This window comes from Lepidochelys olivacea, assembly GCF_965140295.1.
Source record: "Lepidochelys olivacea isolate rLepOli2 genome assembly, chromosome: 5".
Taxonomy (NCBI): domain Eukaryota; kingdom Metazoa; phylum Chordata; order Testudines; family Cheloniidae; genus Lepidochelys; species Lepidochelys olivacea.
The window spans coordinates 22,629,380-22,652,253 of record NC_140415.1 but is presented as its reverse complement, the minus strand read 5'-3'; the positions used below and the strand labels follow the sequence as shown (position 1 = coordinate 22,652,253).

Here is a 22,874-nt window from a genome sequence, read left to right as displayed (position 1 = left end):
CAGAACCTTTCACCTGTAGATCACTCATTCAGATATGCCACAAATTCTCAGTGATCACAAGTAGCTTCCAGTTTATAACTGTGACACCTTTGTGAAATGAATTGGTGGTCTCATTCCTATTCCTGATGGACGAAGGTCTACATCACATTTGGCACCCTTGTTAGCTGTCTGAATAGAGAGATGGTCCCTCTGGGTCAGTACTGAAGCACATTGGAAAGGTAGCATTGGGAAGCTTGTACTGCCTCTGCCCATGCTTGTGTCCTGCGCTAAAGGACTTCACTTCCAGTGCTGTCAATCCTAAACCTTTTGGAAATGCAAAACTTAATTTAACTATCCAGAGGGCTTTTGTTCTTGGAAAGATTTGCTTGACATTTGTAATCCACTAAAATAATGAAATTTTCATGCCTTTTTTTCTAGCTAGTACATAGTAAAGATGTAGTTCTGTAAGCAGATTCTCTTCTTTCGTAGTGATGGTTCCACACAAGCATTGGCATCTTGTCAGAGAGATTTTCGTAACAAGCCCTATCCTGTCCGAGCAAAGATTATATATTACGAAAAAACACTAACTGTAAGTACTCTGGTAGTCTTGAGATAATGCAGTACATTATTCAACTTCTGGAGCTTTAAGAGTTCAAGAAAATTTCATACTTAATTTAAAAAAAAAAAAAAAAAAGGCAAGTGAACTGTAGGACTTTATGAAGATGAGGGACTGATAGAAATCAGAGAAAAGTATAGTGTGGACAGCCACTCTGCTATGCACCTGCAACATTCTTGCTTCTACATTCCGAGGCTGCTTTTGGCAGGTGTGTCCAGTTTTGGTGGTTTTTATGATGTAAGGAAATGTCCAAGAAATTGTTTTAAGTTTGTGATGAAATGAACCCACTCTGGATTAAGAAATGGCACTAGGATGAGGTAGCTATGAAATACACGTTTGTTCTATTTTTAACCTTAATTCTGGGCTTCCATAAAATGTGCCCAAGTACCAAGTTCCAGCTAATTAATATGATCAACTCTTTTGCTTTGAGGTAAAAGTAGTAAAAGATGTCCTCCAAAAAGCAAACACCGGGAAGCCTCAGAAAAGATGCATCTTTCCTGGAGCCCTTAATTGAGTGGGCCCTGACACTTTCACCAATACTTTAGATCTCAGAGCTGTTAGCCCAAGCAACTCAGTGCATTTTGTGGTGAAGGAGGCCCTCTCTAAGCCTTGGTTGTACACTGAAGCTAAGCTTTTGAGTGGCATCATAAAGCATATAGGAAATTATTACATTTGTCAGAACTTGTGTAATATCTTGCATGCTGGATAAGAGAACTACTTTCTGAATTCTGTAGACTCTACTTGTATTACTCCAGGGATGCTTAGACTGAGGCTCGGGAGCTGCAGGTGGCTCTTTAATGTGTCTTATGGCTCTTTGCAGCATGATATTAAAACACTGTGATTTGGTTAATAACTTATGTTAATAATTAATCAGGATGCTTTTACTATGCTATTACTCAATTGTAGTTGATAAAATAATACTTGGTCAGTCATTTTGCTGTGAGAATAACATAAATTAGGGCTGTTAAGTGATTAAAAAAATAGAATACAATTTATTTAAATATTTTTGGATGTTTTGAACATTTTCAAATGTGGTGTTTTCAATTAGAACACAGAATACAAAGTGTACAGTCCTCACTCTATATTTATTTTTGATTACAAGTATTTGCACCTAATACAAGTACTTCACTGCAATCTCTTTATCATGACAGTTGGACTTACAGATGTAGAATTATGTACAAAAAATAACTGCATTCAAAAACAAAATAGTGTAAAATTTTAGAGCTGCAAGTCCACTTAGTCCTATTTCTTGTTCAGCCAATCAGTAAGACAAACAAGTTTGTTTACATTTACAGGAGATAATGCTGTCCACTTCTTGTTTACAATGTCACCAGAAAATGAGAACTGCCATTTGCATGGCACTGTTGTGGCCGGCATTGCAAGATATTTACGTGCCAGGTGCGCTACAGATTCATATGTCCCTTCCAGCGGACATGTCCATGTGGATGATGGGTTCTGCTTGATAACAATCCAAGGCAGTGCTGCCCGAGACATGTTCATTTTCATTATCTGAGTCAGATGCCACCAACAGAAGGTTCATTTTCTTTTTTGGTGGGTCAGGTTTTGTAGTTTCTGTATCAGAATTGCTCTTTTAAGATTTCTGAAAGAAAGCTCCACACCTCATCCCTCTCAGGTTTTGGAAGGCACTTCAGGTTCTTAAATCTTGGGTCGAGTGCTGTAGCTATCTTTCGAAATCTCCCATTGGTACCTTCTTTGTGTTTTGTCAGATCTGCAGTGAAAGTGTTCTTAAAATGAACAACATGTGCTGGGTCATTATCCGAGACTGCTATAACACGAAATATATGGCAGAATGTGGGTAAAACTGAGCAGGGGACATACAGTTCTCCCCCAGGTAGTTCAGTCACAAATTTAATTAACGCATTATTTTTTTTAACGAGCATCATCAGCATGGAAGCATGTCGTCTGGAATGGTGGCCAAAGCATGAAAACACGAATGTTTAGCATATCTGACACATGAATATCTTGCAATGCCGGCTACAAAAGTGCCATGCCAATGCCTGTTCTCATTTTCTGGTGACATTGTAAACAAGAAGAGAACATATCTCCTGTAAATGTAAACAAACTTGTTTGTCTTACTGATTTACTGAACAAGAAGTAGGACTGAGTGGATTTGTAAGCTCTGAAGTTTTATATTTTGTTTTTTGAATGCAGTTATGTAACCAAAAACACCTACATTTGTAAGTTGTGCTTCACAACAAAGATTGCACTACAGTACTTGTATGAGGTGAATTGAAAAATACTTTTTTGTTTATTAAACTATTCAGTAAATTTTAATTGGTATTCTATTGTTTAACAGTGCGATTAATTGCGATTAATTTTTTTGTGTTAATCGCATGAGTTGACAGCCCTAATATAAATGTGCTTTGAGATATATTTGAGATACAGGTATTTCCCCTGTCACACTGTTTAAATATGAATATATAGTACTATGATAAATGAAGCCATGAATTCTCCCCACTGTGGTTCTTTTGGGTAATGTTGATCACTAATTTGGCTCCTGAACCACTGAGCTCTGAATATCATTGACTTGGGGAGCTAGCTTTGAATCAGAATTTTTTTTTTTTTCTCCACTGCTACACTTTGGAAAATTAAGTTCTAACTGCTTTCTTTCACTGTTGGTGTCCTTTGGTATAAAAGATCTGTATTTCATAGCCTGTATGTCTAATGTCTAATTTTATAGTTTTATAAAATAAAGAAATAAAGCATTTGCTGCATACTCCATAATTAGAACTTTAATAGCTAAAATTATGAGGAGTTTTACTACTTATTTCTAGAGCCTCTTTCTAACTTACCTAACGCACTTCATTTTATGCGAGTTCTATGCTAATTAAACTGGCATGTTTTGAGCATCAAATTCAAATTTGTAGGTGTAATCTAGGTGCCTGTCTTTCTAGGTAATGATTAACAATGGCTTTACTCCGGATAAAGAAGACTATGAATTTTGTGCTAAAGTGGAAAATATGATACTACCATCGCAAGGGTACTTTGGAATATCTGCAGCCACAGGGGGGCTTGCAGGTAATATTTTTCACTGTATTTAAGTTTGAGGTCCATGTTGATGAGATGTGATGTAAAGGGCTTCAGTAAATCATTACTTGGCAACTGACATTTTAAGATAGAATGAGGCTAGTTGTAAATGACGGGATGTTGAAGCGGTTGGTATGGAATGATGGTGACGAGCTGAAAGTAAGAGTCTAGGCTCTGCTGGCCATAACTGTTTGGCCTTTGTGAAATGAATTGCTGATCGTGCTCTAGTGTCTATTAAACAACTAGCCCAGCTGCAAAGCCATCACCCTAATTAGCACTACTTGGAGCCCTTGTTGGTGACCCACTGTCCCTACAGATAAGGACTGCATATTAGCAGGATAGTCTGAAAAAGCTTGTGCGACTGCTGTCTGTGCTGCCCCCGTTTTATGGATGTGAAATCAAGAAGCCAGCATTGCGCAATGCCTGAGTAATTGGTCCTTGTGTAAGGATCAATTCTGGGTTTGTGTGAGTAATGGAATGAATGTTGTCAACCAGTGGACGGCACAGTTACTGTTGCAGTCTTCCTTTACTGTGGTTTCTGGCCACATAATATAGATGCAGTGGTCATGAGCTTCCCCCAAACTACCTTTTATGCTTTGGCCTATTTGTGGCTAGAGCTGAGACTCCTTTAACTGTATGGAGAAGGACACCTGCCTGTGCCAGCTCCACTCCTTGCTCCCTGTGCAGTCCCACTGCCCACTCTCTGCATCTGGGTGACTTTTAGAGGACTTCAGTCTCCAACCGTATTAACTGAACACCATTCATGACTACTAAGCTCACAGGAAAAAAAAATCTTGAGGGTATATATCGAAGGAATTGTTGAAAAAATAAACTTTTTAAAAACAAACAGCATCTATTTGTTTAGGTTTGAGATTTGCAACTTGGCAGTTTCATCCCAAATTAAACAAAGGAGTATTAGAACATTTTAAAGCTGCCAGACAGACTGTACTTCCCAACTTTTGTGTGTGTGTGTGTGTGTGTGTGTGTGTGTGTATGTATGGGGTGGGCAGGCAGGGGACAGATGCGTGGAAGGGAAATTATCTAATACATTAGTTAGTGTAACTTTTTAAAGTAAACTTTAACTTCTATACAGTACTTTAAAAAGTTACAAATACAAGACTTTTCTCACTTCTTCAGTCTTTGGTATGCCATTCATCATTCATACAAATCCAAGTGACCAAATAATGAGAAATAAGGTAGCGTTCCACAAAATCCAAACCATCAAAAGAAGGCTAGAATTGTATTGTAGTAAATCAGAAACTTCCATAATAAATTATAGTGTGTTAGGAAAAATATTTCATAACTAGTAGTGGTAATTTAAATATTAGTTTATTCAGACTAATTTGTTGTATTTACTTTTTATCCAGATGACCACGATGTACTGTCTTTCCTAACTTTCCAGTTGACTGAGCCTGGGAAAGAAGCAGTAAGCATCTTTATGCACTAGAATATATTAATTTTACAGATGTGCATATGTTCAGCATGTGGCTGGGAGTCCATTAAAATGTCAGCATTGAAGCACCTTATTTCATGTTTTTCTTTTCTGTTTCAAAATGTTGATGTGGGTATACAGTCTACTATCTTGGGAAAATGAGACTAATACAGTATAACATCTGAATAGTAAAATGTGGAAAAAATCTTAGACTAGACACTTTAAAAGGGCACTGAATTAAATTGCATAGCTTTAAAAACAAAATATACCCATTTTGTCATATTTATATTAATAGTGAAAAATACATTTTTAAAATTTTCACTATTTCTCTTCTCTGGAAAATGCTTCACCAGTTTCACTTTCTACTTCGCATGGCTCTTGTTTTGTACTGTAGTATTTGTTCACAATGTCTGTCTGTCTCTCTCAGTTGAAAGTTCTGATGTTTCTAACTGAAAAAAAAATTCCCACAAACACAGTAGGAAAAATTTAAAATGGTAGGAATCACAATAGGGATGCGTAGTCTCTTATAATATCAACTTTACACTCTGAAGTATGTGTTTCCATAAGTTTTAGATCTTCTAGCAAGTAGTATGAGCATTGAAGCATGTTTGTTTTGCCTCGGAATGTGAATAAATCTTGACAAGAGAGCCCCTGGGAGATGAGATTTGTTGGAAAGAAGACTGAAAATTTTGAGGATTTCTAGTAATATCTTGCTTTTAAAAATTGTTTTAAAGCCTATCCCAGATGCAGAAATTCCTGAACAGGATAAAGAGAAATATCAAGAGGAGTTTGAGCATTTTCAACAAGAGCTAGATAAAAAGAAGGAAGAATTTCAGAAGGATCATCCTGACATGCAAGGGCAACCAGGCAAGTTAAATTAACAAATTATTAATTGTCAGGGAAAACACGTTATTAAACTTGAAGATGCATATGCATATGCATGTTCACAATTACCTTAGCTGTGCCACTGTATTTAGAACTGGGGCCAAGTCCCATAAATTCTGAGATCCCTCAACTCCCTTTATGTCAATTACTATATCCAGAAGTTCGTTGGACTTCTCTATGCCAAGGGATTGCTGAAATATTAACAGACATGTATGATGTTCCTTTGTAACTGAGGGAGCAAATAGAAGTCTGTGGGGTGATGGGTGGACAAGTGGCTTTTTAAAGGGCTGGGAAAAAAGTTTGACAGTTTCTTGAACATGCATTGAGAAAACTAACCTCTTCTGCTGATCTGAAAGTAAAGAGCCAGGCAAATGTTTTCTGTGGATCCGCTTTCTGTCTGTGATGTGTTGGTGGTTAAGGCCCTAATTCAACAGTCCATCCCAATTCAGTAAAGCCTTTGATCATATGTTTAACTTCAAGCAGATATTTGAGTCCCGTTAACTTCAACTCTGCAGAAATAACTAGCACTGAAATATTTAAAAATACCAGTAACTCATGTTAACTTTCAAATCTAACCCTGAGGTATGGCCTAAGTATATTGTATACCATACCTCTAATAAATAGGATTACCAAATTATTAATGTCATGGTATTTAAAATATAAGTACCTAACAGTAGGCTCCTAAACCCATATTTAGGATCCTTCACATGTAGCTCCCAGGGACTTAAATGAGATTTGAGAGTGAGCTGGTCTTAAATTCAGGTCATTTATATTTAGATGCCTAAATATGGATTTAGGCACCCAGTTTAGAAAATTTTAGCTATACCAGGTCTGCTGCTAGGATCATCTGTTCTGTCCAGTCATATGACCACCCTGCCCCCCAGTTTGCATTCCTCCACTGACACCCGCTTTCCCACTGTATCAAACTCAAGCTTCTTGTCTTCACTTTATGACCATCTACCATTTTAGCCTCAACTTGCCTTTCAAATCAGATTCACAGTTGACTTCAGCTTTTGCTTTGCTACTTAATGCTGGTTTTGATTGACTGCTTTTCTCCCATTCCCACGTTGCTTGAGAAGAACTCCTGTCAAAATTTGGAAAGAGTCCTCTTTATCTCAGATTTCTCCTTTAAAATGTACTTTTACGATTATTCCTTCAAATCTCTCCTGATGGACAGTGGTTAGGCTGGTGATTACTGAGGCCACTATGACTACTAGTTTACGTGAACTTCGCTGTCCATATTATTACCTTGTCCTTCTTGCTCATTGTCTGAATCGCAGCTTGAGCTTTCTGAAGCAGTGACTGTCTTTGGTTTGGGTTTTGTTTTTTTACTGTGACTAATACACAGGGTGGATTTGATTTAAATCAAATGGAATTAAATCATGATTTAAATCACTAGTCAGGAAGACGTGATTTAATCATGGTTTCCTACATAAAAGTGCATCCTTGTTGGTGGTTATAACCATAATACATATTCTTCACAACTCAGAGATAGATGTAGGTTTTATTTTTAGAAGGTACACACTATACATTTTTAAACAGTGATTTATTTTGAAAGCTTTTCAGATTAGTTTTACAGCTATATCAGAAAATGAATGATTATTTCATTTACCAAAGGTAATTGAAGCAGATATGTATGAAGTCATTGGGAGGTGAACTATCTCCAGTTCAACAGGTTAATCATTAATATTTGCAGCATTTTCTTGCCATGCTGTATTAGGAGGAGAACATAACCAGACAGTCATTTAAATTGTTTTATTTAGCTAAAACAATAATGTTAAGTGTTCTGGATTTTTTTTCTTCAACAGCAAACATACAGTATTTTAACAAAACAAGCATATGTCCCTCGCTTCTCACATTTATCTCCAGATTTTTCTCCTTGTCCAGATTTATTCCACCCCCAACAATCTTCTATTCACTGAACTTTCTGAAACTTTGCACTTTTAGAGAGAGATAAGGGATTGACTCTGTGTACACAAATTTGCAGAGGGACAATAGAGTTGAGGTCTGTTATTTCTCACCTCTGTATATTTATTTTTATTTATTTATTTAACAACATTTTTGCTGTTAACAAGAATGTTACCTCTGGAGACACAAATCCACAGTTTGAGAACTGCAAACCTAAGCATCTCTGTTGGTATCCTCTAGACTGAGCACTGAGTCCCATTGGGTAGATAGAAAGATTAACCTAAATCTATATAGAAGCCCCTGGAACCTCAAAAGATTGGGTCCCTAATCCATGAACTATTGGAACTCATTTACAAAACTTTTCTTAAACATTACATGAATATATTGTCTCATACTATAGAATTAGAGTTTATAATCCCTATTCCCTGATGAGATATCTTTGAGCTATAATGTAACTTAATTAAAGCTATCTTTAGATAAAACACTTTTTGAGGAAAAAACTTATCAAAAAAATCTGATTTAAATAAAAAAAAAATCATTGATAATCACTGCTAATAAAAAGGGGCTCTAATCCTAGGCTGGGGTCTTGAGGTGCTGCAGGTATTAATATAAATGCAAAAATGAGTGTACTCGTAATCCCTGGGTGTTTTTTGGGGCTGAGGTGAAATGACAGTCTATGGCATATGAATATGCATGCACATATTTGACTATCTGAAAATGGGGAACTATAATCTACTTATTTTTGTTTTGTTAGCGGATGATTTCTATGAAACTGTAAGTGATCGTGAATTGAGACAAATCTTTGAAGGGCAGAATCGAATTCATCTTGAAATCAAGCAGCTTAATAGGCAGTTGGACATGATTCTCGATGAGCAGAGGAGATATGTGTCTGCAGTAACAGAAGAGATTGCCAAAAGAGGAGCTGGTATTCCAGGCCAACAAGGACAGGTGAACTCAAAATCCATGTCATTAATATGTTGACATGAATTCAATCATGTAATCAGTTTACTTTTTTCTACATGCATAGCACTGTACTCTGGCATTGACCATTTTTGTGGTTTGTTTTTTCAGGTCTCCCAACAAGAGCTTGACACTATTGTGAAAACTCAAGAGGAGGTCCTCAGACAAGTGAATGAAATGAGGTAAGCGTGTGTCCTTAGTGTCTTGTTGAAGACCTGATTCAGATCTCTTACACTGGTTTTACAAAGGTCTAACTCCATTTTTTACTTCATTTTAATTCTTTCTTATTTAAACCAATGTAGGTCCGGGCAAACTCAAATCTGAAAAATTTGTACATGAGTCTAGAGGGACCTTCGTGTACAGATAGTAGTTAAGTGAGCCTCTTCAGATGTCTCTTACATACATACGTAAATGAAGGATTAAGATTTCAGATGTTACTCTGACAATATGAGATTAAAGGGACGACACAGCTGGCAGTCTAGTCAATTTTTTAAAAAGGTTTCAGGTTACTGCACTTGCCTCTGTCAATTTTTCTGTTTTTACAATCTAATTTTCCTGTGTTTTTTGCTCTTAAAAGAGTAAGCTTCTTCTCTGTTTCATTGTGGAAAAGGAACTACGCAAACTGGGAAACTGACTGTGAAGGGGAAACAGTGAAAGTGACTTTTGAGGAATGGTATAGAAAATATTTTAATAGCATTTGTGCTTCCTAGGCAAATTATCTTGGCCACAGCAAGATCCTTCATGGACTTAAGGAATCATCTCCTTTCCTTGATTATACAAAGCTCTTCTTCCCTGCATATAAAATGCACACAGTAAACAAGCTGAAAGACATTCTTTTCTCTAATCTTCCCGTCACCACCTAAAATTACTGTTTGTATCATAGTAGCTTAAAACCCAGACTAACTGTGTTTAGTTGATGGTTCTATAATAATAGTTTATTGAAAAGTAGGCAACTTTTTATTTGGCTGATATTTCTCCAATCTTGTAGCCTCTTGAATTTGGCTCTGGACATTGTAAAAACAGAAATTCTTTGTTCACACTATTAATATTGTATCACTTCAGATTACTGCTTTCCCCATGAAATAATGCTGTCTACGTGGGAGGTTAGGTTGGCATAACTACATCGCTCATGGGTCTGGATTTTTCACGAGCAGCGTAGTGGTGTATCGTGTAGACCAGATCTTAAGGGACAAACAGAACATATGTGTCCCCGACTATCATGGCTAATCACCATTGATGGACTTATCCTTCCTGCGTTTATCTAATCCTTTTTTGAACTCAGGTTTGTACCTCATCATGAGAAGATATTGTAAGCAATGTAACTATCTCAAAAGACTAACGTTAGTGCAGTGACTTTCAACCTGTGGTCCGCGGACTCCTGGGGTATGCAGACTGTTTAAGATTTTCAAAGGGGTCCACACCTGTATTTAAAATTTGTTAGGAGTTCACAAATTGGAAAAAGGTTGAAAACCACTGCATTAGTGAATTCTGGCTTCTAAAAAAGCATTTTCTGCCAGGCATTGGTGTTTTTCATGCCAGGAGCAAACACGTGAAATTAAATATTTCCAGTATATGTGTTAGTGTCAAACAAGTTATGTTAAGGAAGTTAGCTTTCCAGGGCCATCGACTAGCACTATTCAAAAGTTCTGAACTTTTACATTCAAATATTAAAATTTATGAAGTTACCATTCAGTTAAAAGTGTATTTTTCTTCAGTATGTACATCAAAAATTATTATGATTAGATCAGTTGGACCTCTCTCTCTAAGTGTATCTAACCTTTATTGCTCTGCTTTACCATTCCTCTTGCTTAAAGATATCTAGCTGTATGTTATACCTACTAACTTTATTAGTTGGGGATTGGTCCTGCTTTGAGCAGGGGGTCAGACTAGATGACCTCCTGAGGTACCTTCCAACCCTGATATTCTATGATTCTAACTTCATGCTCTTTTTTGCCATATAACTTCATTTGATCACTTGTTTTGAGTGAAGCAACTCTGCTTGAATTACTTCTGGGGGTGTGTGTGTGTATGTGAGAGAGAGAGAGAGAAGAAAAACACGTTTTTAGATGAAGTGAAGAAGCATAACTCCTTACCACAATGAGTAGTTGAGATGATCCCTTTCCTGGTTGTTATGATATCTAAACGGCTCCACCTTGATCTGTAGTCTGTCTTTGCGTTTGCATCCCACAGAAAATTTTTTTAGTTATTTGCATTATTAGTCTCACAGACTACTCAAATCTCTGTAAGTCTTGTATCATTGTCCTTTGTGTTTGGACACTCCCCAAACCTCTATATTTAAAAACAAATATTTAGTATCCCACTGAGGGCCCGGGCCCAGTCCTGCTCCTGCTTAAGTCAGTTTCCCATTGACTTCACTGGAATGAGAGTTCAAGGACCAGACTTGAAAAAGTACTGAGCGCAACGTTCCCTCTGATTTTCTCCATCCATGCGTGGAATGGATTTTATGTGCACCAAAAGGAGGTGATGTGTGGCAGGGGTGGGACCGAGAGGTTCGGCGTGTCAGAGGGGGCTCTGGGCTGGGGCTGGGAATGAGGGGTTTGGGATATGGGCTCTGGGGCTGCAGCAGGGAGAGAGGCCTCTCCCTGCTGCAGCAGTCCCTGGACCAGGGCCGTGGGAGAGGCGCCTCTCCCTGCCGCAGCAGCTCTGGGGCCACGGGAGAGGCACCCTAAACTCCCCCTCTACTCCCCCCACCCCTCTCTCCTCTCCAGGCCCCTGTGGCTGCATGGCTCTCCTCATCAGGTGTGCAGTCGATGGGCTCCTGTGCAGCCGCGCAGGCGTGTACGTTAGAGGGAACACAGACTGAGCGCTCTCAATTGGGGCTGGATTTTCAAAATAGTCCAGAACCTCTTGTGAGTCAGAGCTCCTGGGTGTTGAGCACTTTTGGAAAAATGTATCTTAACTCTTGAAAACCTGGCTCCAGTTCTGTGCACTGGGCCCTTCTGAAAATTCTGGCCTAAAGAGCAAAGAAATCCTATACAAGAAAAATAAACCTTGTACTGTGTTTATAATGCAAAAAGTTAGGAAAATATCAACCGTAATTACCTCTAATCATAGTGCTCTCTCATACAATATCTGATGCCAAGCTGCACATTAAATACAGAAATGTTAACTGTAACTTGAGATTTCCTGAGTTCTTCATGTTATGTCATGGTATTAATGTGTTTCTTACAATCTCCTGGATTTTGGTGGGAGAAACATTTAACAATCTCGCAGTCAGAAAAACATTTGCCTTTCAGAAACTGCACTTCAAAATAGATGCATCGTGCATTTCAGCATGTATATATGTTTGTATTCATTTAACCTGTTCAGATATTTATCATTTTAGAAATGAATGTGGCAAGTCATTGAAAAGAATGGATCTATCAATTAATACACCAAAATGTCTTTTGTGTAGCACAATTAATGACATTAGAGGTAGAGCAGGGCAAAAATATTTCAGCAAATAGTTTATTTGCTGAAAAATACAGTTTTGGTAGACTCAAAACTATTTGTATTGAGTTTGACCAATAGTTTCGACTGAACCAAAAAAACCATAAAAATTTCAAAACTAAATGTCAGAAAATGGCAGAGGAGGACAATTGCCTTCTTTATAACCTTTATCCCAGTGGGTAAGGTACTCCCCTGGGATTTGGGAGGCCGAGGTTCTATTTCTCCACCTCTGCCTGATGTGGAGAAGGGATTTAAAACTGGGTCTCCCACACTGGGGGGTGGGGGTGTTGTCCTAGCCATTGGGCTATGGGATATTCTGATATGGATCTTTCTCAGTCTGTTCTGTTGAAGATGATCTACTTTTTATAAAAAAGCTCATTTGGGGTAGGGACTTGAACTTAAGTCTCCCACATCCTAGGTCAGTGCCCTAACTCCTGTGCTATAGTCATTCTGTCTTTCTCTGGTCCAGTGACTGTTCAATGTCATGAGTGACAGTGAATTTCTACCGTGAATTACAGTTGTCTCTTGGCCAGGAAAAGAGAGTAAGAATTACTCTGTAGCCTGTTAGGGCACTTACCTCGGATGTGAGGGACCCAGGTTCAAATCCCTACTCCAGTGACTATTTATAAAGAGTGGAACACTTCACCAGGCGAGATTGAGAGGGACCCAAATAATGCATGTTTAAAAATCTTTGCTCCCAGTTGTATATTGGCACACATGTACTCTTATTTGAACCTTTTGTAAACTTTGTTCTTTGGTAGTGGCTTGTAGCTTAAGTATTAATAAAACTAATAGATTTTAATATTGGGAATTTTCTGAAAGGCATGTTTATACATTGTATTCAAAATGTTTCACAATTGTATAATTTAATTCCTTTAACTTTGTATTCACAAGTTAAATTAATAATTTTTTGTAAAATTTTTGCAGGCAATTTTATGCTATAATTATAAACAATTGTATTTTATAGTATTAATAGTTCAAGAGAAACATCTTGTAATTCATCTAAGTAGGTCAGGTTTTTTTGTAGAACGAAGATTAGAGTACTTCCATTTTCACTCTTGTTCTTCCAGGAAAGCTTTTATTTTAATATTCTTGACCAATCCTTATGCCAAGCAAGTAAATTAGATTTTCTTGTTAACATTGTAGTCTGCCCTTTCAGTGACTATTTATTAGGTATGCATTTGCGTAACATCTTAATATTTTCTGCTTAGATTAAAGTAATGTCTTGTTATAGATAAGGAAATAACAAAAATGAACAGCCCACTGTTGCTTTATTGGTCATCCCTGGAGGAAAAGGACTTATTGTCAAAGTAATTTTCATGTCAAGATTTGTAGATTTCTTAATCATCTGATTACAGAAGAATCCTTGCCAGTGTAGACAATAGCAACAAATGGCATGTTGTCTTTGTAGGAGCAACATAATTTAAATTTGACATGGCCCACATTTATTTAGAGAACTTAATATTTTCTTTTAATAACAAAAATGGATCATAGTTAATTTTGTCTTTTTTTTAATCTAACCCCATCCTGTATTCTTAGTGCTAGAAGTCAGTTGATTTAGAGAGTTAGAACACCTGCTGCCATAAAGTCATTCCATATATAATGGACAGAAATTATTACAAAAACCAATGTACTGTATTGGTACAGATTTCATTATAACAAGTGTTTATTAGGTGGAGGTCACTATAGCTGTTGAGTATAGCTTGCATGGCTTAGATTACAAGCAAAATTATTTCTCAAATATATGCCGTCTGTTCCAGAAAAAGAGTTGTAAAAGTAATTCAAACAAAGGCCCGCTTTCACAAATTGACTTCAGATACAGTGATGATAAAAAGAAAACTGTGTGGGGAAAAAAACATTGGATGAAAAGTTCACTAATCTTTTTTAGCATGTGTATAATTTGTCACATTCAATGTTTATTTAGTCTTGGAAAGATTAGATTTTTATAGGTAAATGTCTTTAAACGACAATTTTACCATACACACAAACTGGTGAAAAAATATTTCCATCAATGATTGAAATTTACATATAGGCTAAGTGAGAAATGCTGCTTGAGAACTTGATTTAAGCATATTTGTATATTTTGACAGGTGATGATGACAATTTGTGTTTTAATAGCTATAAAGCTTTAACTGTTCAAATCTCAATATCTGCTGTCATTAAATTGTCACCCCTTTTGCCTGATCACCATAATTTCCCTCAACTGTGAAAACTTAAATAGATTAAAATAAAAATGCTTAAAAATAAATGAATTCTGCCAAGCCTAGTTGTATTTCTGACTGTTGAAGAGGAAAAATACAGAAAGACTGAGAGCTGTTTGTATGGCCATTTTGACTAGTGTTGTTAGCAGTGGCTGGCAAAAGGAAAATGACTTCAGAAGGTAAACCCCTCTTTCTCCTGTTACATTTTGAATTGTGTTCAGAATAGGAACTTATTTTTGGTAAATACCAAAAGTCCTGCAGTAACTTATGACTGACAATATTTTGCTTATTGTGAAGTAAATCTCCTGGAATTACCCATTCTAAATTTGAGATTTAACCAGGAAGAGCAGCAGACTGTAACTGTGTTCTTAAAACTCACTTTTTCTTTAATAGCTTTTAAACAGAGTACTGTGGAGAGAGACACTTCTTATGTTAAATTATTTTCTTGTCTTTTTGTGAGAAACCTGAAATGAAAAGGGGATTCCTGAGTTTTGTCATTTAAGAAGACTGGTGGAGAAGAAAAGTAGAATTCTTGAAAAGCTGTACCGAGGAGAAATGTACCTAATAATGAATAAAAATCTAGCATGTTGTTTTTTTTTTTTTTCCCCTGAGCCTCATAAAGAAACTAGGGATAGTAACCAAATTCAAGAAATAGATGAAAATCTAATTGTCTGCTCGTGAAAAGAAGAGTATTTCTATATTAGTAACTGAAAGAAACAAATAGATTTTTAGCCTAGTCATATCTAAATATTATACCAGTATGGTTAGTAATTAAATAACTTGAGTGCTTCTTATTAACTCAATACTGGTTATGTCTGGGGTAAAACTGAGATGAGTGTTAGCGCAGGATATACAGTACTGATCAAGTTAAGAATCCTCCCCACCAAATGATCTAAATTCACTTCACTGCAATCACAATGGAGGGAGAAACCTCTAGTGAGCTGTGGTTTAACAATACAAATACTACTACAACCAAAGCCACTCACAGAATCTGCAGTGATAAATAGTATATTTGTGGTGTAGTGCTTGTAGATATGTATGGTGCATTGTCCTGTTACCTTTTGGATACTTATACTTTTCACATTTTTTTCCCCTTACAGAATTCCAAAAATAAAAAGACCGATCTTGAAATTCAGATGCTTAGTTTAACAATGTGACTGATAATTAATGCAAAGGTTAGGCGGTGTTTAAAGTTCATTAATTTGTATTATAACTATTAATTTAAAATTACTTAAATTAACCATTACGTTTATAGATGATCAAACACTATCAGCGAAACTTGATCTTTGCTTTCACCTCTGTAGCTCTTACAATAAACGTAATTCTATTTTGAATTTTAAAGAATGTATAAAAATGGTTTGTCTTTGTAGTGTGTGGAATTATACACGTTGGTAACTGCAGTACAACAATGGTAAACATCCAAGCCAAATGACTTGAGTTTTTAGTTGGAAGTTGAGTCACAGACCATTGGATGAAGTTAGTTGTCAAGCTGTCTTGTCTGAACAAAATGTAAAGTTTAAAGTAAATTAAATCCAAGATATAAATTTTGATTATTCTGTTAATAATGAAGGGATTAACATTCACATGGTAAATGTTTTAGCTGTAGACTTTAATCCTCTTTGCAACTGAAAAGAAGCATCACAATAGGGAAAAATTACATGAACATATTGATAGAGGAGCATGCATGTTTTCCTCATTGATTAGTTTATATTAGTTATGGAGTTTCAACTTTTTGTGGATTTAATTTGATTTATTGTAACAACAAAATGAATTCATGTGAACACATTAAGTATTACAGCAGTGTATATGGGGAAATGAGTTTCTCATGTAAAAGGTAATCATGGAACATGGATGGCCCTAAATCTTTTCTTATCCCTAAAGCCTCTTCTTTATTTCTTACATGACTGCATTATTTTTTTTGGAACAGCTTTTAGTTTCCTTAAAAGATAGCATTATACCATGTTTATCCTAAAGCTTTGGTCAGATCCACAGATTCAGAACATTTTGTTTGAGACTTCATCAAAAAAAATAAGCCAAAGCAGATGCTTAGCGAAAGAATATTCATCATAGAGCTGATTTTGCTTTTACAATAGCTTTGGGACATGTTGCACTCTACAAAATTGAGATTCTTCTGCTGAATGCAAGTTTTAAAATCGGTATTTTGAAAAAGTAAGTGCTTCTTCATAGATATTCATGGAAGCTATAAAAAAAAAAAAGTGCCCTACCTTTGTTTGTAAGATGTTAAATTGAAACTAATCTTAATAGGTTATAATTATAGCATGTATGCAAAAGGGAATTTTTCAGGAAATGAGACCAGTCTTTTTGTTTTCAGAAATTCCATGGGTGACACTCTGAGGTTGGTCAGTGGAGTTCAGCACCCTGGCTCTGCAGGAGGACTCTATGAAACAACTCAGCACTTCAATGACATCAAAGAGCATCTTCATATAGTAAAGAGGGACATTGAGCATTTAGTACAGCGAAATATGGTAATTTGCGTACTGGCTGCAGAAATTCAGCATATGGCTGTTACTGAAATGTTGGGAAAAGCCAGCATGTAATTTACTGATCAATTAATCTTTCATTAAGCTGCTCTACTGAAACTGTTTTGCCTTAACTGCATGATCAGTGTTTTGATAAGAGGCATAAAAGGCATGAGGTTTTTAACTGCCTTAACTTGAAATCACATTTATAATGTGCATGCAATTCTTGAATTAATATAATGGCCAGTTAAATGCACAACTGCCCATTTGAGCATGCAGAGTTCTCCGTGTCTGCTGTTGTGCTAATTGCACACTCAAATACAAACATTGTTCAGAATCTGATCAAAAATAAATGTTGTGACCAATTAGAAGGTAATTCCTCAGAATACGCTAATTTTTTTTCCTAATTGCGTGAAGAGGACCTACAGTAATTGTTATAGCTAATGCTTAATAATTAGAAAAACCGTTTTATTATAAAGGTACCTGTCAGTGCATGGGGGCACATACACTATTTTTATCATACTTGCAAAGCAAGAGCTGCAATAGTTTAAAAACCCAGCTGTAAGAAGCTGTGTGGGAATTGCTGTGAAATACTGCATATTAGTTGCTTTAGTATGGCTGTTTGAATATTTACCTATATAGTAGCCTGAAACTTGTAACCTTTGGAATCACTCAGTCCTGGTGGTGTGTGTTTTTTGGGTTTTTTTGTTTTTGTTTAGTGATGCAATGTTTTCTTTGTAAACTGGGAACGTTGATTCAAATAATTTCCTATTTGTCCATCTAATGTATTTAGCAGAGCTCCATCCATAATAGACAGGTCCTGTCTTTGGTAACAGGCCTGAGATGCATTCTGAGTAAATGTATCTCAAATATTTTTTGGCTATGCCATATTTAACTTCTGTATTTACAAAGCAAAAACTCTTGGAATTTCCGAAAAACTGAAAGAAAAGGTTGGTACCTTTTGTCCCACAACCTGATGTGTTCCCCTAACAATGGCACATTATTTTTCTTTTCACCAATTTCTAAAACCATAAGTAACTGGCTTCAGCATGTGCTTCAGTAATAACATCATCTGCAGACTTCGCAGCTGCCCCTATTGCTGCGAGGAAAGTCCAAGCATGCTGGTGTGCTTTAACATGGAGAGTATTTTGTATATAGCTCAGGCATTCAGAGCTTCCCAACTACAGTCCAGATATGCTCAAATAAATCTGTTCGTCTCTAAGGTGCCACAAGTCCTCCTTTTCTTTTTGCGGATACAGACTAACACGGCTGCTACTCTGTGTCCAGATTAGATAATTCAAGGCCCCTTCACCACTGTTGCGCTCAAATGACTTATGAGTCCTGCAAGAAATTATTATGTCTGGGGTGCTTAACTAAAAATGTATCCTCACACTCCCAGCCTCTAAGTAACTTCAGTCTGTCAGCTCTCGTACACAAAAATAAAAACACAGTTACATCTTGAGTCTCCTACCCACATACTCCTTCACTTCCCCTGTTCTTTCTATAAACCTGTACGTGCAACTTTCTTTTGAAAATGTTGTTTTTTAAAATAGCAGTCTTAAAAATTCAATTGGCATCTTTCTGCATTATCTTAACAAATTTTTGCTTTCTAGCCATCAAATGAGAAACCAAAGTGTCCAGAATTACCACCGTTTCCATCATGCCTGTCTACAACTCACTTCTTCATTTTTGTAGCAGTTCAAACAGTGTTGTTCATCGGTTATATCATGTACAGGTAAGTTACTCTTTAAAAGATTGATAGTTTTGAGTACAGTTAAAGTGACCATATTCATTTTTTTCAAAATAAACTTGTATTATTAAGTTAGATTTTTAAAAAATTTTTATTATATATTGGCACAAACTATTTATTTGTCCAGGCTGACAAATTAAAATAGCATATTCAGCTTTCCTCTTTTTGTTGTATATATCCCTTAGCACAGTGCTACATTGTTAAACTCAAACATGGCAGAGCAATCTTTTTAACTATTTCAATTAAACTTTCTCAAAATACACTAACACTTTTTTTATGCACTGGGCTTGGTTTTCTAAAATATGGGTTTTTTTGGGGGGGGGGGGGTTGTTTTTTATAAAACCTAAATTTTGGGTTGAATGTTCTGTTAACCAATCTGATGTCCCTGATGGTGCCATGCTTGCGATGTAATTGAAGCTTTATTGGAAAAACAATGAGTAGCCTTCTCACGTAATGAGATGTACTAAGTTCTTCGTGCATTATCTTCTGCCCTTTTTTTTTTTTTTTTAGGAGTCAGCAAGAAGCAGCAGCCAAAAAGTTCTTTTGATGATCTGTTCCTTTTGTGTGTATATGCCTGCAGTATGTATGCACAGAATATTACATAAGTCTGTAAATGAGGGAAATTCTAGTGTTGAAAATGCTTCAATATTGTAAATTATTGAATTTTTGTTAAACAAAATAAGTTCTTGTTTAAAACATTAATACTGTGGTTAAAAACAGCCCTTGGAGAAATGGAGAAAGTACAAAGGAAAACTGTGGACCTTACTTTTTTTTTTTTTTAATGTTTCTGGTAGATACTTGGACTTGACCATGATACTCCTATTGTTTTATAATAAGTTTCCAAGGTAGAGAATTGGGGTATAGAGGTCCAGTTGCTATTGCTGAGTATTTCACGTCCAATGATTTGTGCAGAAAAATATATTTAAGCATCCTGACATACGAGATTTCTTTTAAATAAAAAATTGCATTCCTCTAATTTGGGGGAAAAAGCATTGTTATAAATCTTTTATTTTTCATTTGGATTTCAGTTTGGTAATGATTTAGTGGCTTGTAGATCTAAATTTCACAAGAGTCTGTAGAAATAACTTGGTAATGTGTGGACCCTGAAAGACAAAGGCTTTTAATAACAGTCTGACCAGTAGCTGCTGGAGCATAGAACAAAGGCTCTCTATGCAGAACAAGCAAACAAAGGCTTGTCTCTTTGGAGACAATGGGAGAAAACAATACCTTCTAATAGAGTAGAGGTCCTTTTAAGCAGTTGTGTGGGGATTGTTAGGGTTATAGTAGTTTCATGACTGACCGTAATTTTATAAAGTGATGAATGGAACCTCTCTGACAAAGAGATAATATTGCTGATATTTCTTAAACTCCAATTGAGATAAGGGCATATTTAGACTGACAAATGCCTTTATTTTTATAAGTGGTTTCATGACTCTAATCGAAATATCACAGTGGAGAGACTGCTTAATATTTTACATAGTAAGTGTTGAAAGCTAGGAGTTTTGCGGACACGTTTCCTACTTCCTCACGAGCCGTTGCCTCAGATGTGTTTTGCTGTTGTTACTCCAGCAACTCTTACTGAACCAGTATTGTGTAAGTTAACTAAGTGTTCAGTCTGATGGATTTGAAGATTGTTCAATACTGTTTATCATGTGAACACTTGCTTCAGGGACAAAATGGAACAGATGCTCAAATTAGTAATAAGAAAAGGATTCACTCTACTTTGTTTACATATCCATAGTAATCTGTTCTTGAGTAGCTCTCCTACAGAGTTAAAAGTATTTCTAAGTTTCTGCAAGGCACATGATGAAAACTGGACATTGCAACTGTTCAGTTTTTATGACAGAATGTGTTGGACTTGATATGTGCAGAAATTGTCTAGAACTTAATGTATGCAACTTTGACTCCTTTGGAGGAGGCAACACATGCTGTCAAGTTCAGTGTCATGAAAAACTGTTTGTTAGTATTGTGCCTGAGAATTTGGAAAAATAATAAATCTATGCAATATATTTTTGTTACTTAAATTAAACTATCCTATAAATGTGGGTGTCTGTGCTCTACCAATAAAGTGTGATTAGATCCTTTCCATACCTATTTGTATAGCTAAAATATGTGATACACTATAAATGGTATAGTTTAATAAATTTACTTAAATTATGGGGAGGCTTTATTTACTGTATGGATAGGAGAAACTACTGCCCCAAACTGATCTAGATAGATAAAGACAAGGCAATGGCAGAACCCTTGTTATAGCCTATAGTAACACAAGGCAGTAATTAATTTGCTCTCTTCTCTCACCCCAGTAAGTATTTACAGGTGCCTTGGACTAAAATAAATTAATGAAGAAAATGCCAGTGTTTTATCAGATTGTTGTATTGTAGTTCATTATCTTTCCAACAATGCACAGTATTATTTCTCTCACCTCTGGCACTGGAACGTGGTCAAACAAACAAAAAACCCCACTTTCATGATAGGTAAATAGTTAGTATGTTCTGCTGAAAGAGTAGGACCATATGAGATATACTTTCCAGAATAAATTTGGTAAAATGATGTACAGCTCTTAAAGAGATCTTCCAATTAATACATTCTTGTTTCTCCATTTTGTGAATCTCTCCAACTATGACTTATTCAATTTGAAAATTAAAATGTTGAAGCAACCAGTGGTATTGTATCTTGTGTTGGGAAGAGGAAAACACTGGAGGCAACTTGTTTCAGAATTAGCTCACTGTCTAAAATTATGTCTACACTATCATGTTAAATTAAAATGCATTTATGCTGCGGGTGGACCTGATCCCATGGGAAACAGTAGCAGTTTGCCATTGACTTCTGTGGAAACAGAAGGCCCAAAATGTGTAATTTTCAAAAGGTGATTGTACCTAATTCTAGCAATGAAACAATAATTCATAGGCTATCCTTGCTACTTGCTGGAGGGGTGGAAACTATAAAACATCTTGGTAACTACTTGACTTTACTCTCGTTCCTACCATGACTTTGAATTGTGGCTTTTTCATCAGACTATCTTGTTAGCTAAAATACTGTTTCATTAGTGCCACTAAGTGTTGCAATGTTGTGTACAAACACACTTGCTTTTTTCAAATAACAGTTGAGTCTTAGAGAGATGAAAAAAAAAGGAGTCTAATTTTAAGTTTGAGGGGCAAATTAGCCTCGTCTGAGTCTTAAAATTGAGCATAGCAGAATAAATGGCACATAAAACTAAATTTTGAAATGGAGAGAGAATCTCAACACATTGGTGACAAGTACAGTAATTAGTCATCTGAGCCCTTTAAGCAAAATGGAAAATCACTGTTATTTAAATTGACTGTTTCCTGTTTGAGAGACTTTGACTTGTATTGATGTATCAATTACTGTAACACTGAAAAGGTTGTCCATCTGTTGTTTTGGAAGTGAAGAACATAACCTTATTTGAATAAAGATTCATATTTTAGTAAACTTTTTCCCTCTGAATTTGGTACAGTAACTCCTCACTTAACGTTGTAGTTATGTTCCTGAAAAATGCTATTTTAAGCAAAATGATAAGTGAATCCAATTTCCCCATAAGAATTAATGTAAATGGGAGAGGTTCCAGGGAATTTTTTTTGACGCACAAGACTGTGTGTGTGTGTGTAAGTTTTAAACAAATAATTTAATTCTGTACACAGCAATGATGATTGTGAAGCTTGGTTGAGGTGGTGGAGTCAGAGGGTGGGATATTTCCCAGGGAATGCCTTGCTGCTAAACGATGAACTAGCACTCGGCTGAGTCCTCAAGGGTTAACACATCGTTAATGTAACCTCAAACTCTACAAAGCAGCAGGAATGGAGGAAGGAGACATAATAGAGGCATGGCAGTGGCTGCAAACTTCCCTGCGGAAACTGAACCCACGCGGATGAGCCCACGCTATCCCACTGGAGTGCACCACTCTCCACTTTCCAAAGTGCCAGGGGTGGGAGGGTGTGTGTGCATGTCTACACTTACCTCCAAAGTGATCAATCCAGCGGGGGTCGATTTATCGCGTCTAGTGAAGACACGATAAATCGAACACCAAGCACTCTCCCGTCAACTCCAGTACTCCACTGGAGCAAGAAGCATAGGCAGAGTCGACAGGGGAGCAGCAGCAGTCAACCTACCACAGTGAAGACACCGCAGTAAGTAGCTCTAAGTACGT

The 22,874-nt window shown here is 36.4% G+C and overlaps 1 protein-coding gene across 2 annotated transcripts in view; it reads left to right on the top strand.

The window, feature by feature from the left end:
* The window catches only part of LMAN1 (lectin, mannose binding 1), a 34,418-nt gene extending 13,700 nt beyond the window's left edge, over nt 1–20,718 (top strand). Inside the window, exons 5-13 of one of the 2 annotated variants that reach the window (XM_084628214.1) lie at nt 469–568; nt 3,511–3,634; nt 5,011–5,069; nt 5,810–5,942; nt 8,623–8,816; nt 8,940–9,010; nt 16,797–16,965; nt 18,573–18,694; nt 19,220–20,718. In XM_084628214.1, the coding sequence (XP_084484340.1) occupies nt 469–568; nt 3,511–3,634; nt 5,011–5,069; nt 5,810–5,942; nt 8,623–8,816; nt 8,940–9,010; nt 16,797–16,965; nt 18,573–18,694; nt 19,220–19,256 (1,009 nt within the window). In that variant the 3' untranslated portion in view covers nt 19,257–20,718. The remainder of the gene's footprint in view (nt 1–468; nt 569–3,510; nt 3,635–5,010; nt 5,070–5,809; nt 5,943–8,622; nt 8,817–8,939; nt 9,011–16,796; nt 16,966–18,572; nt 18,695–19,219) is intronic. The other variant, XM_084628215.1, reaches the window with a different exon arrangement.
* Nucleotides 20,719–22,874: the final 2,156 nt, after the last annotated feature.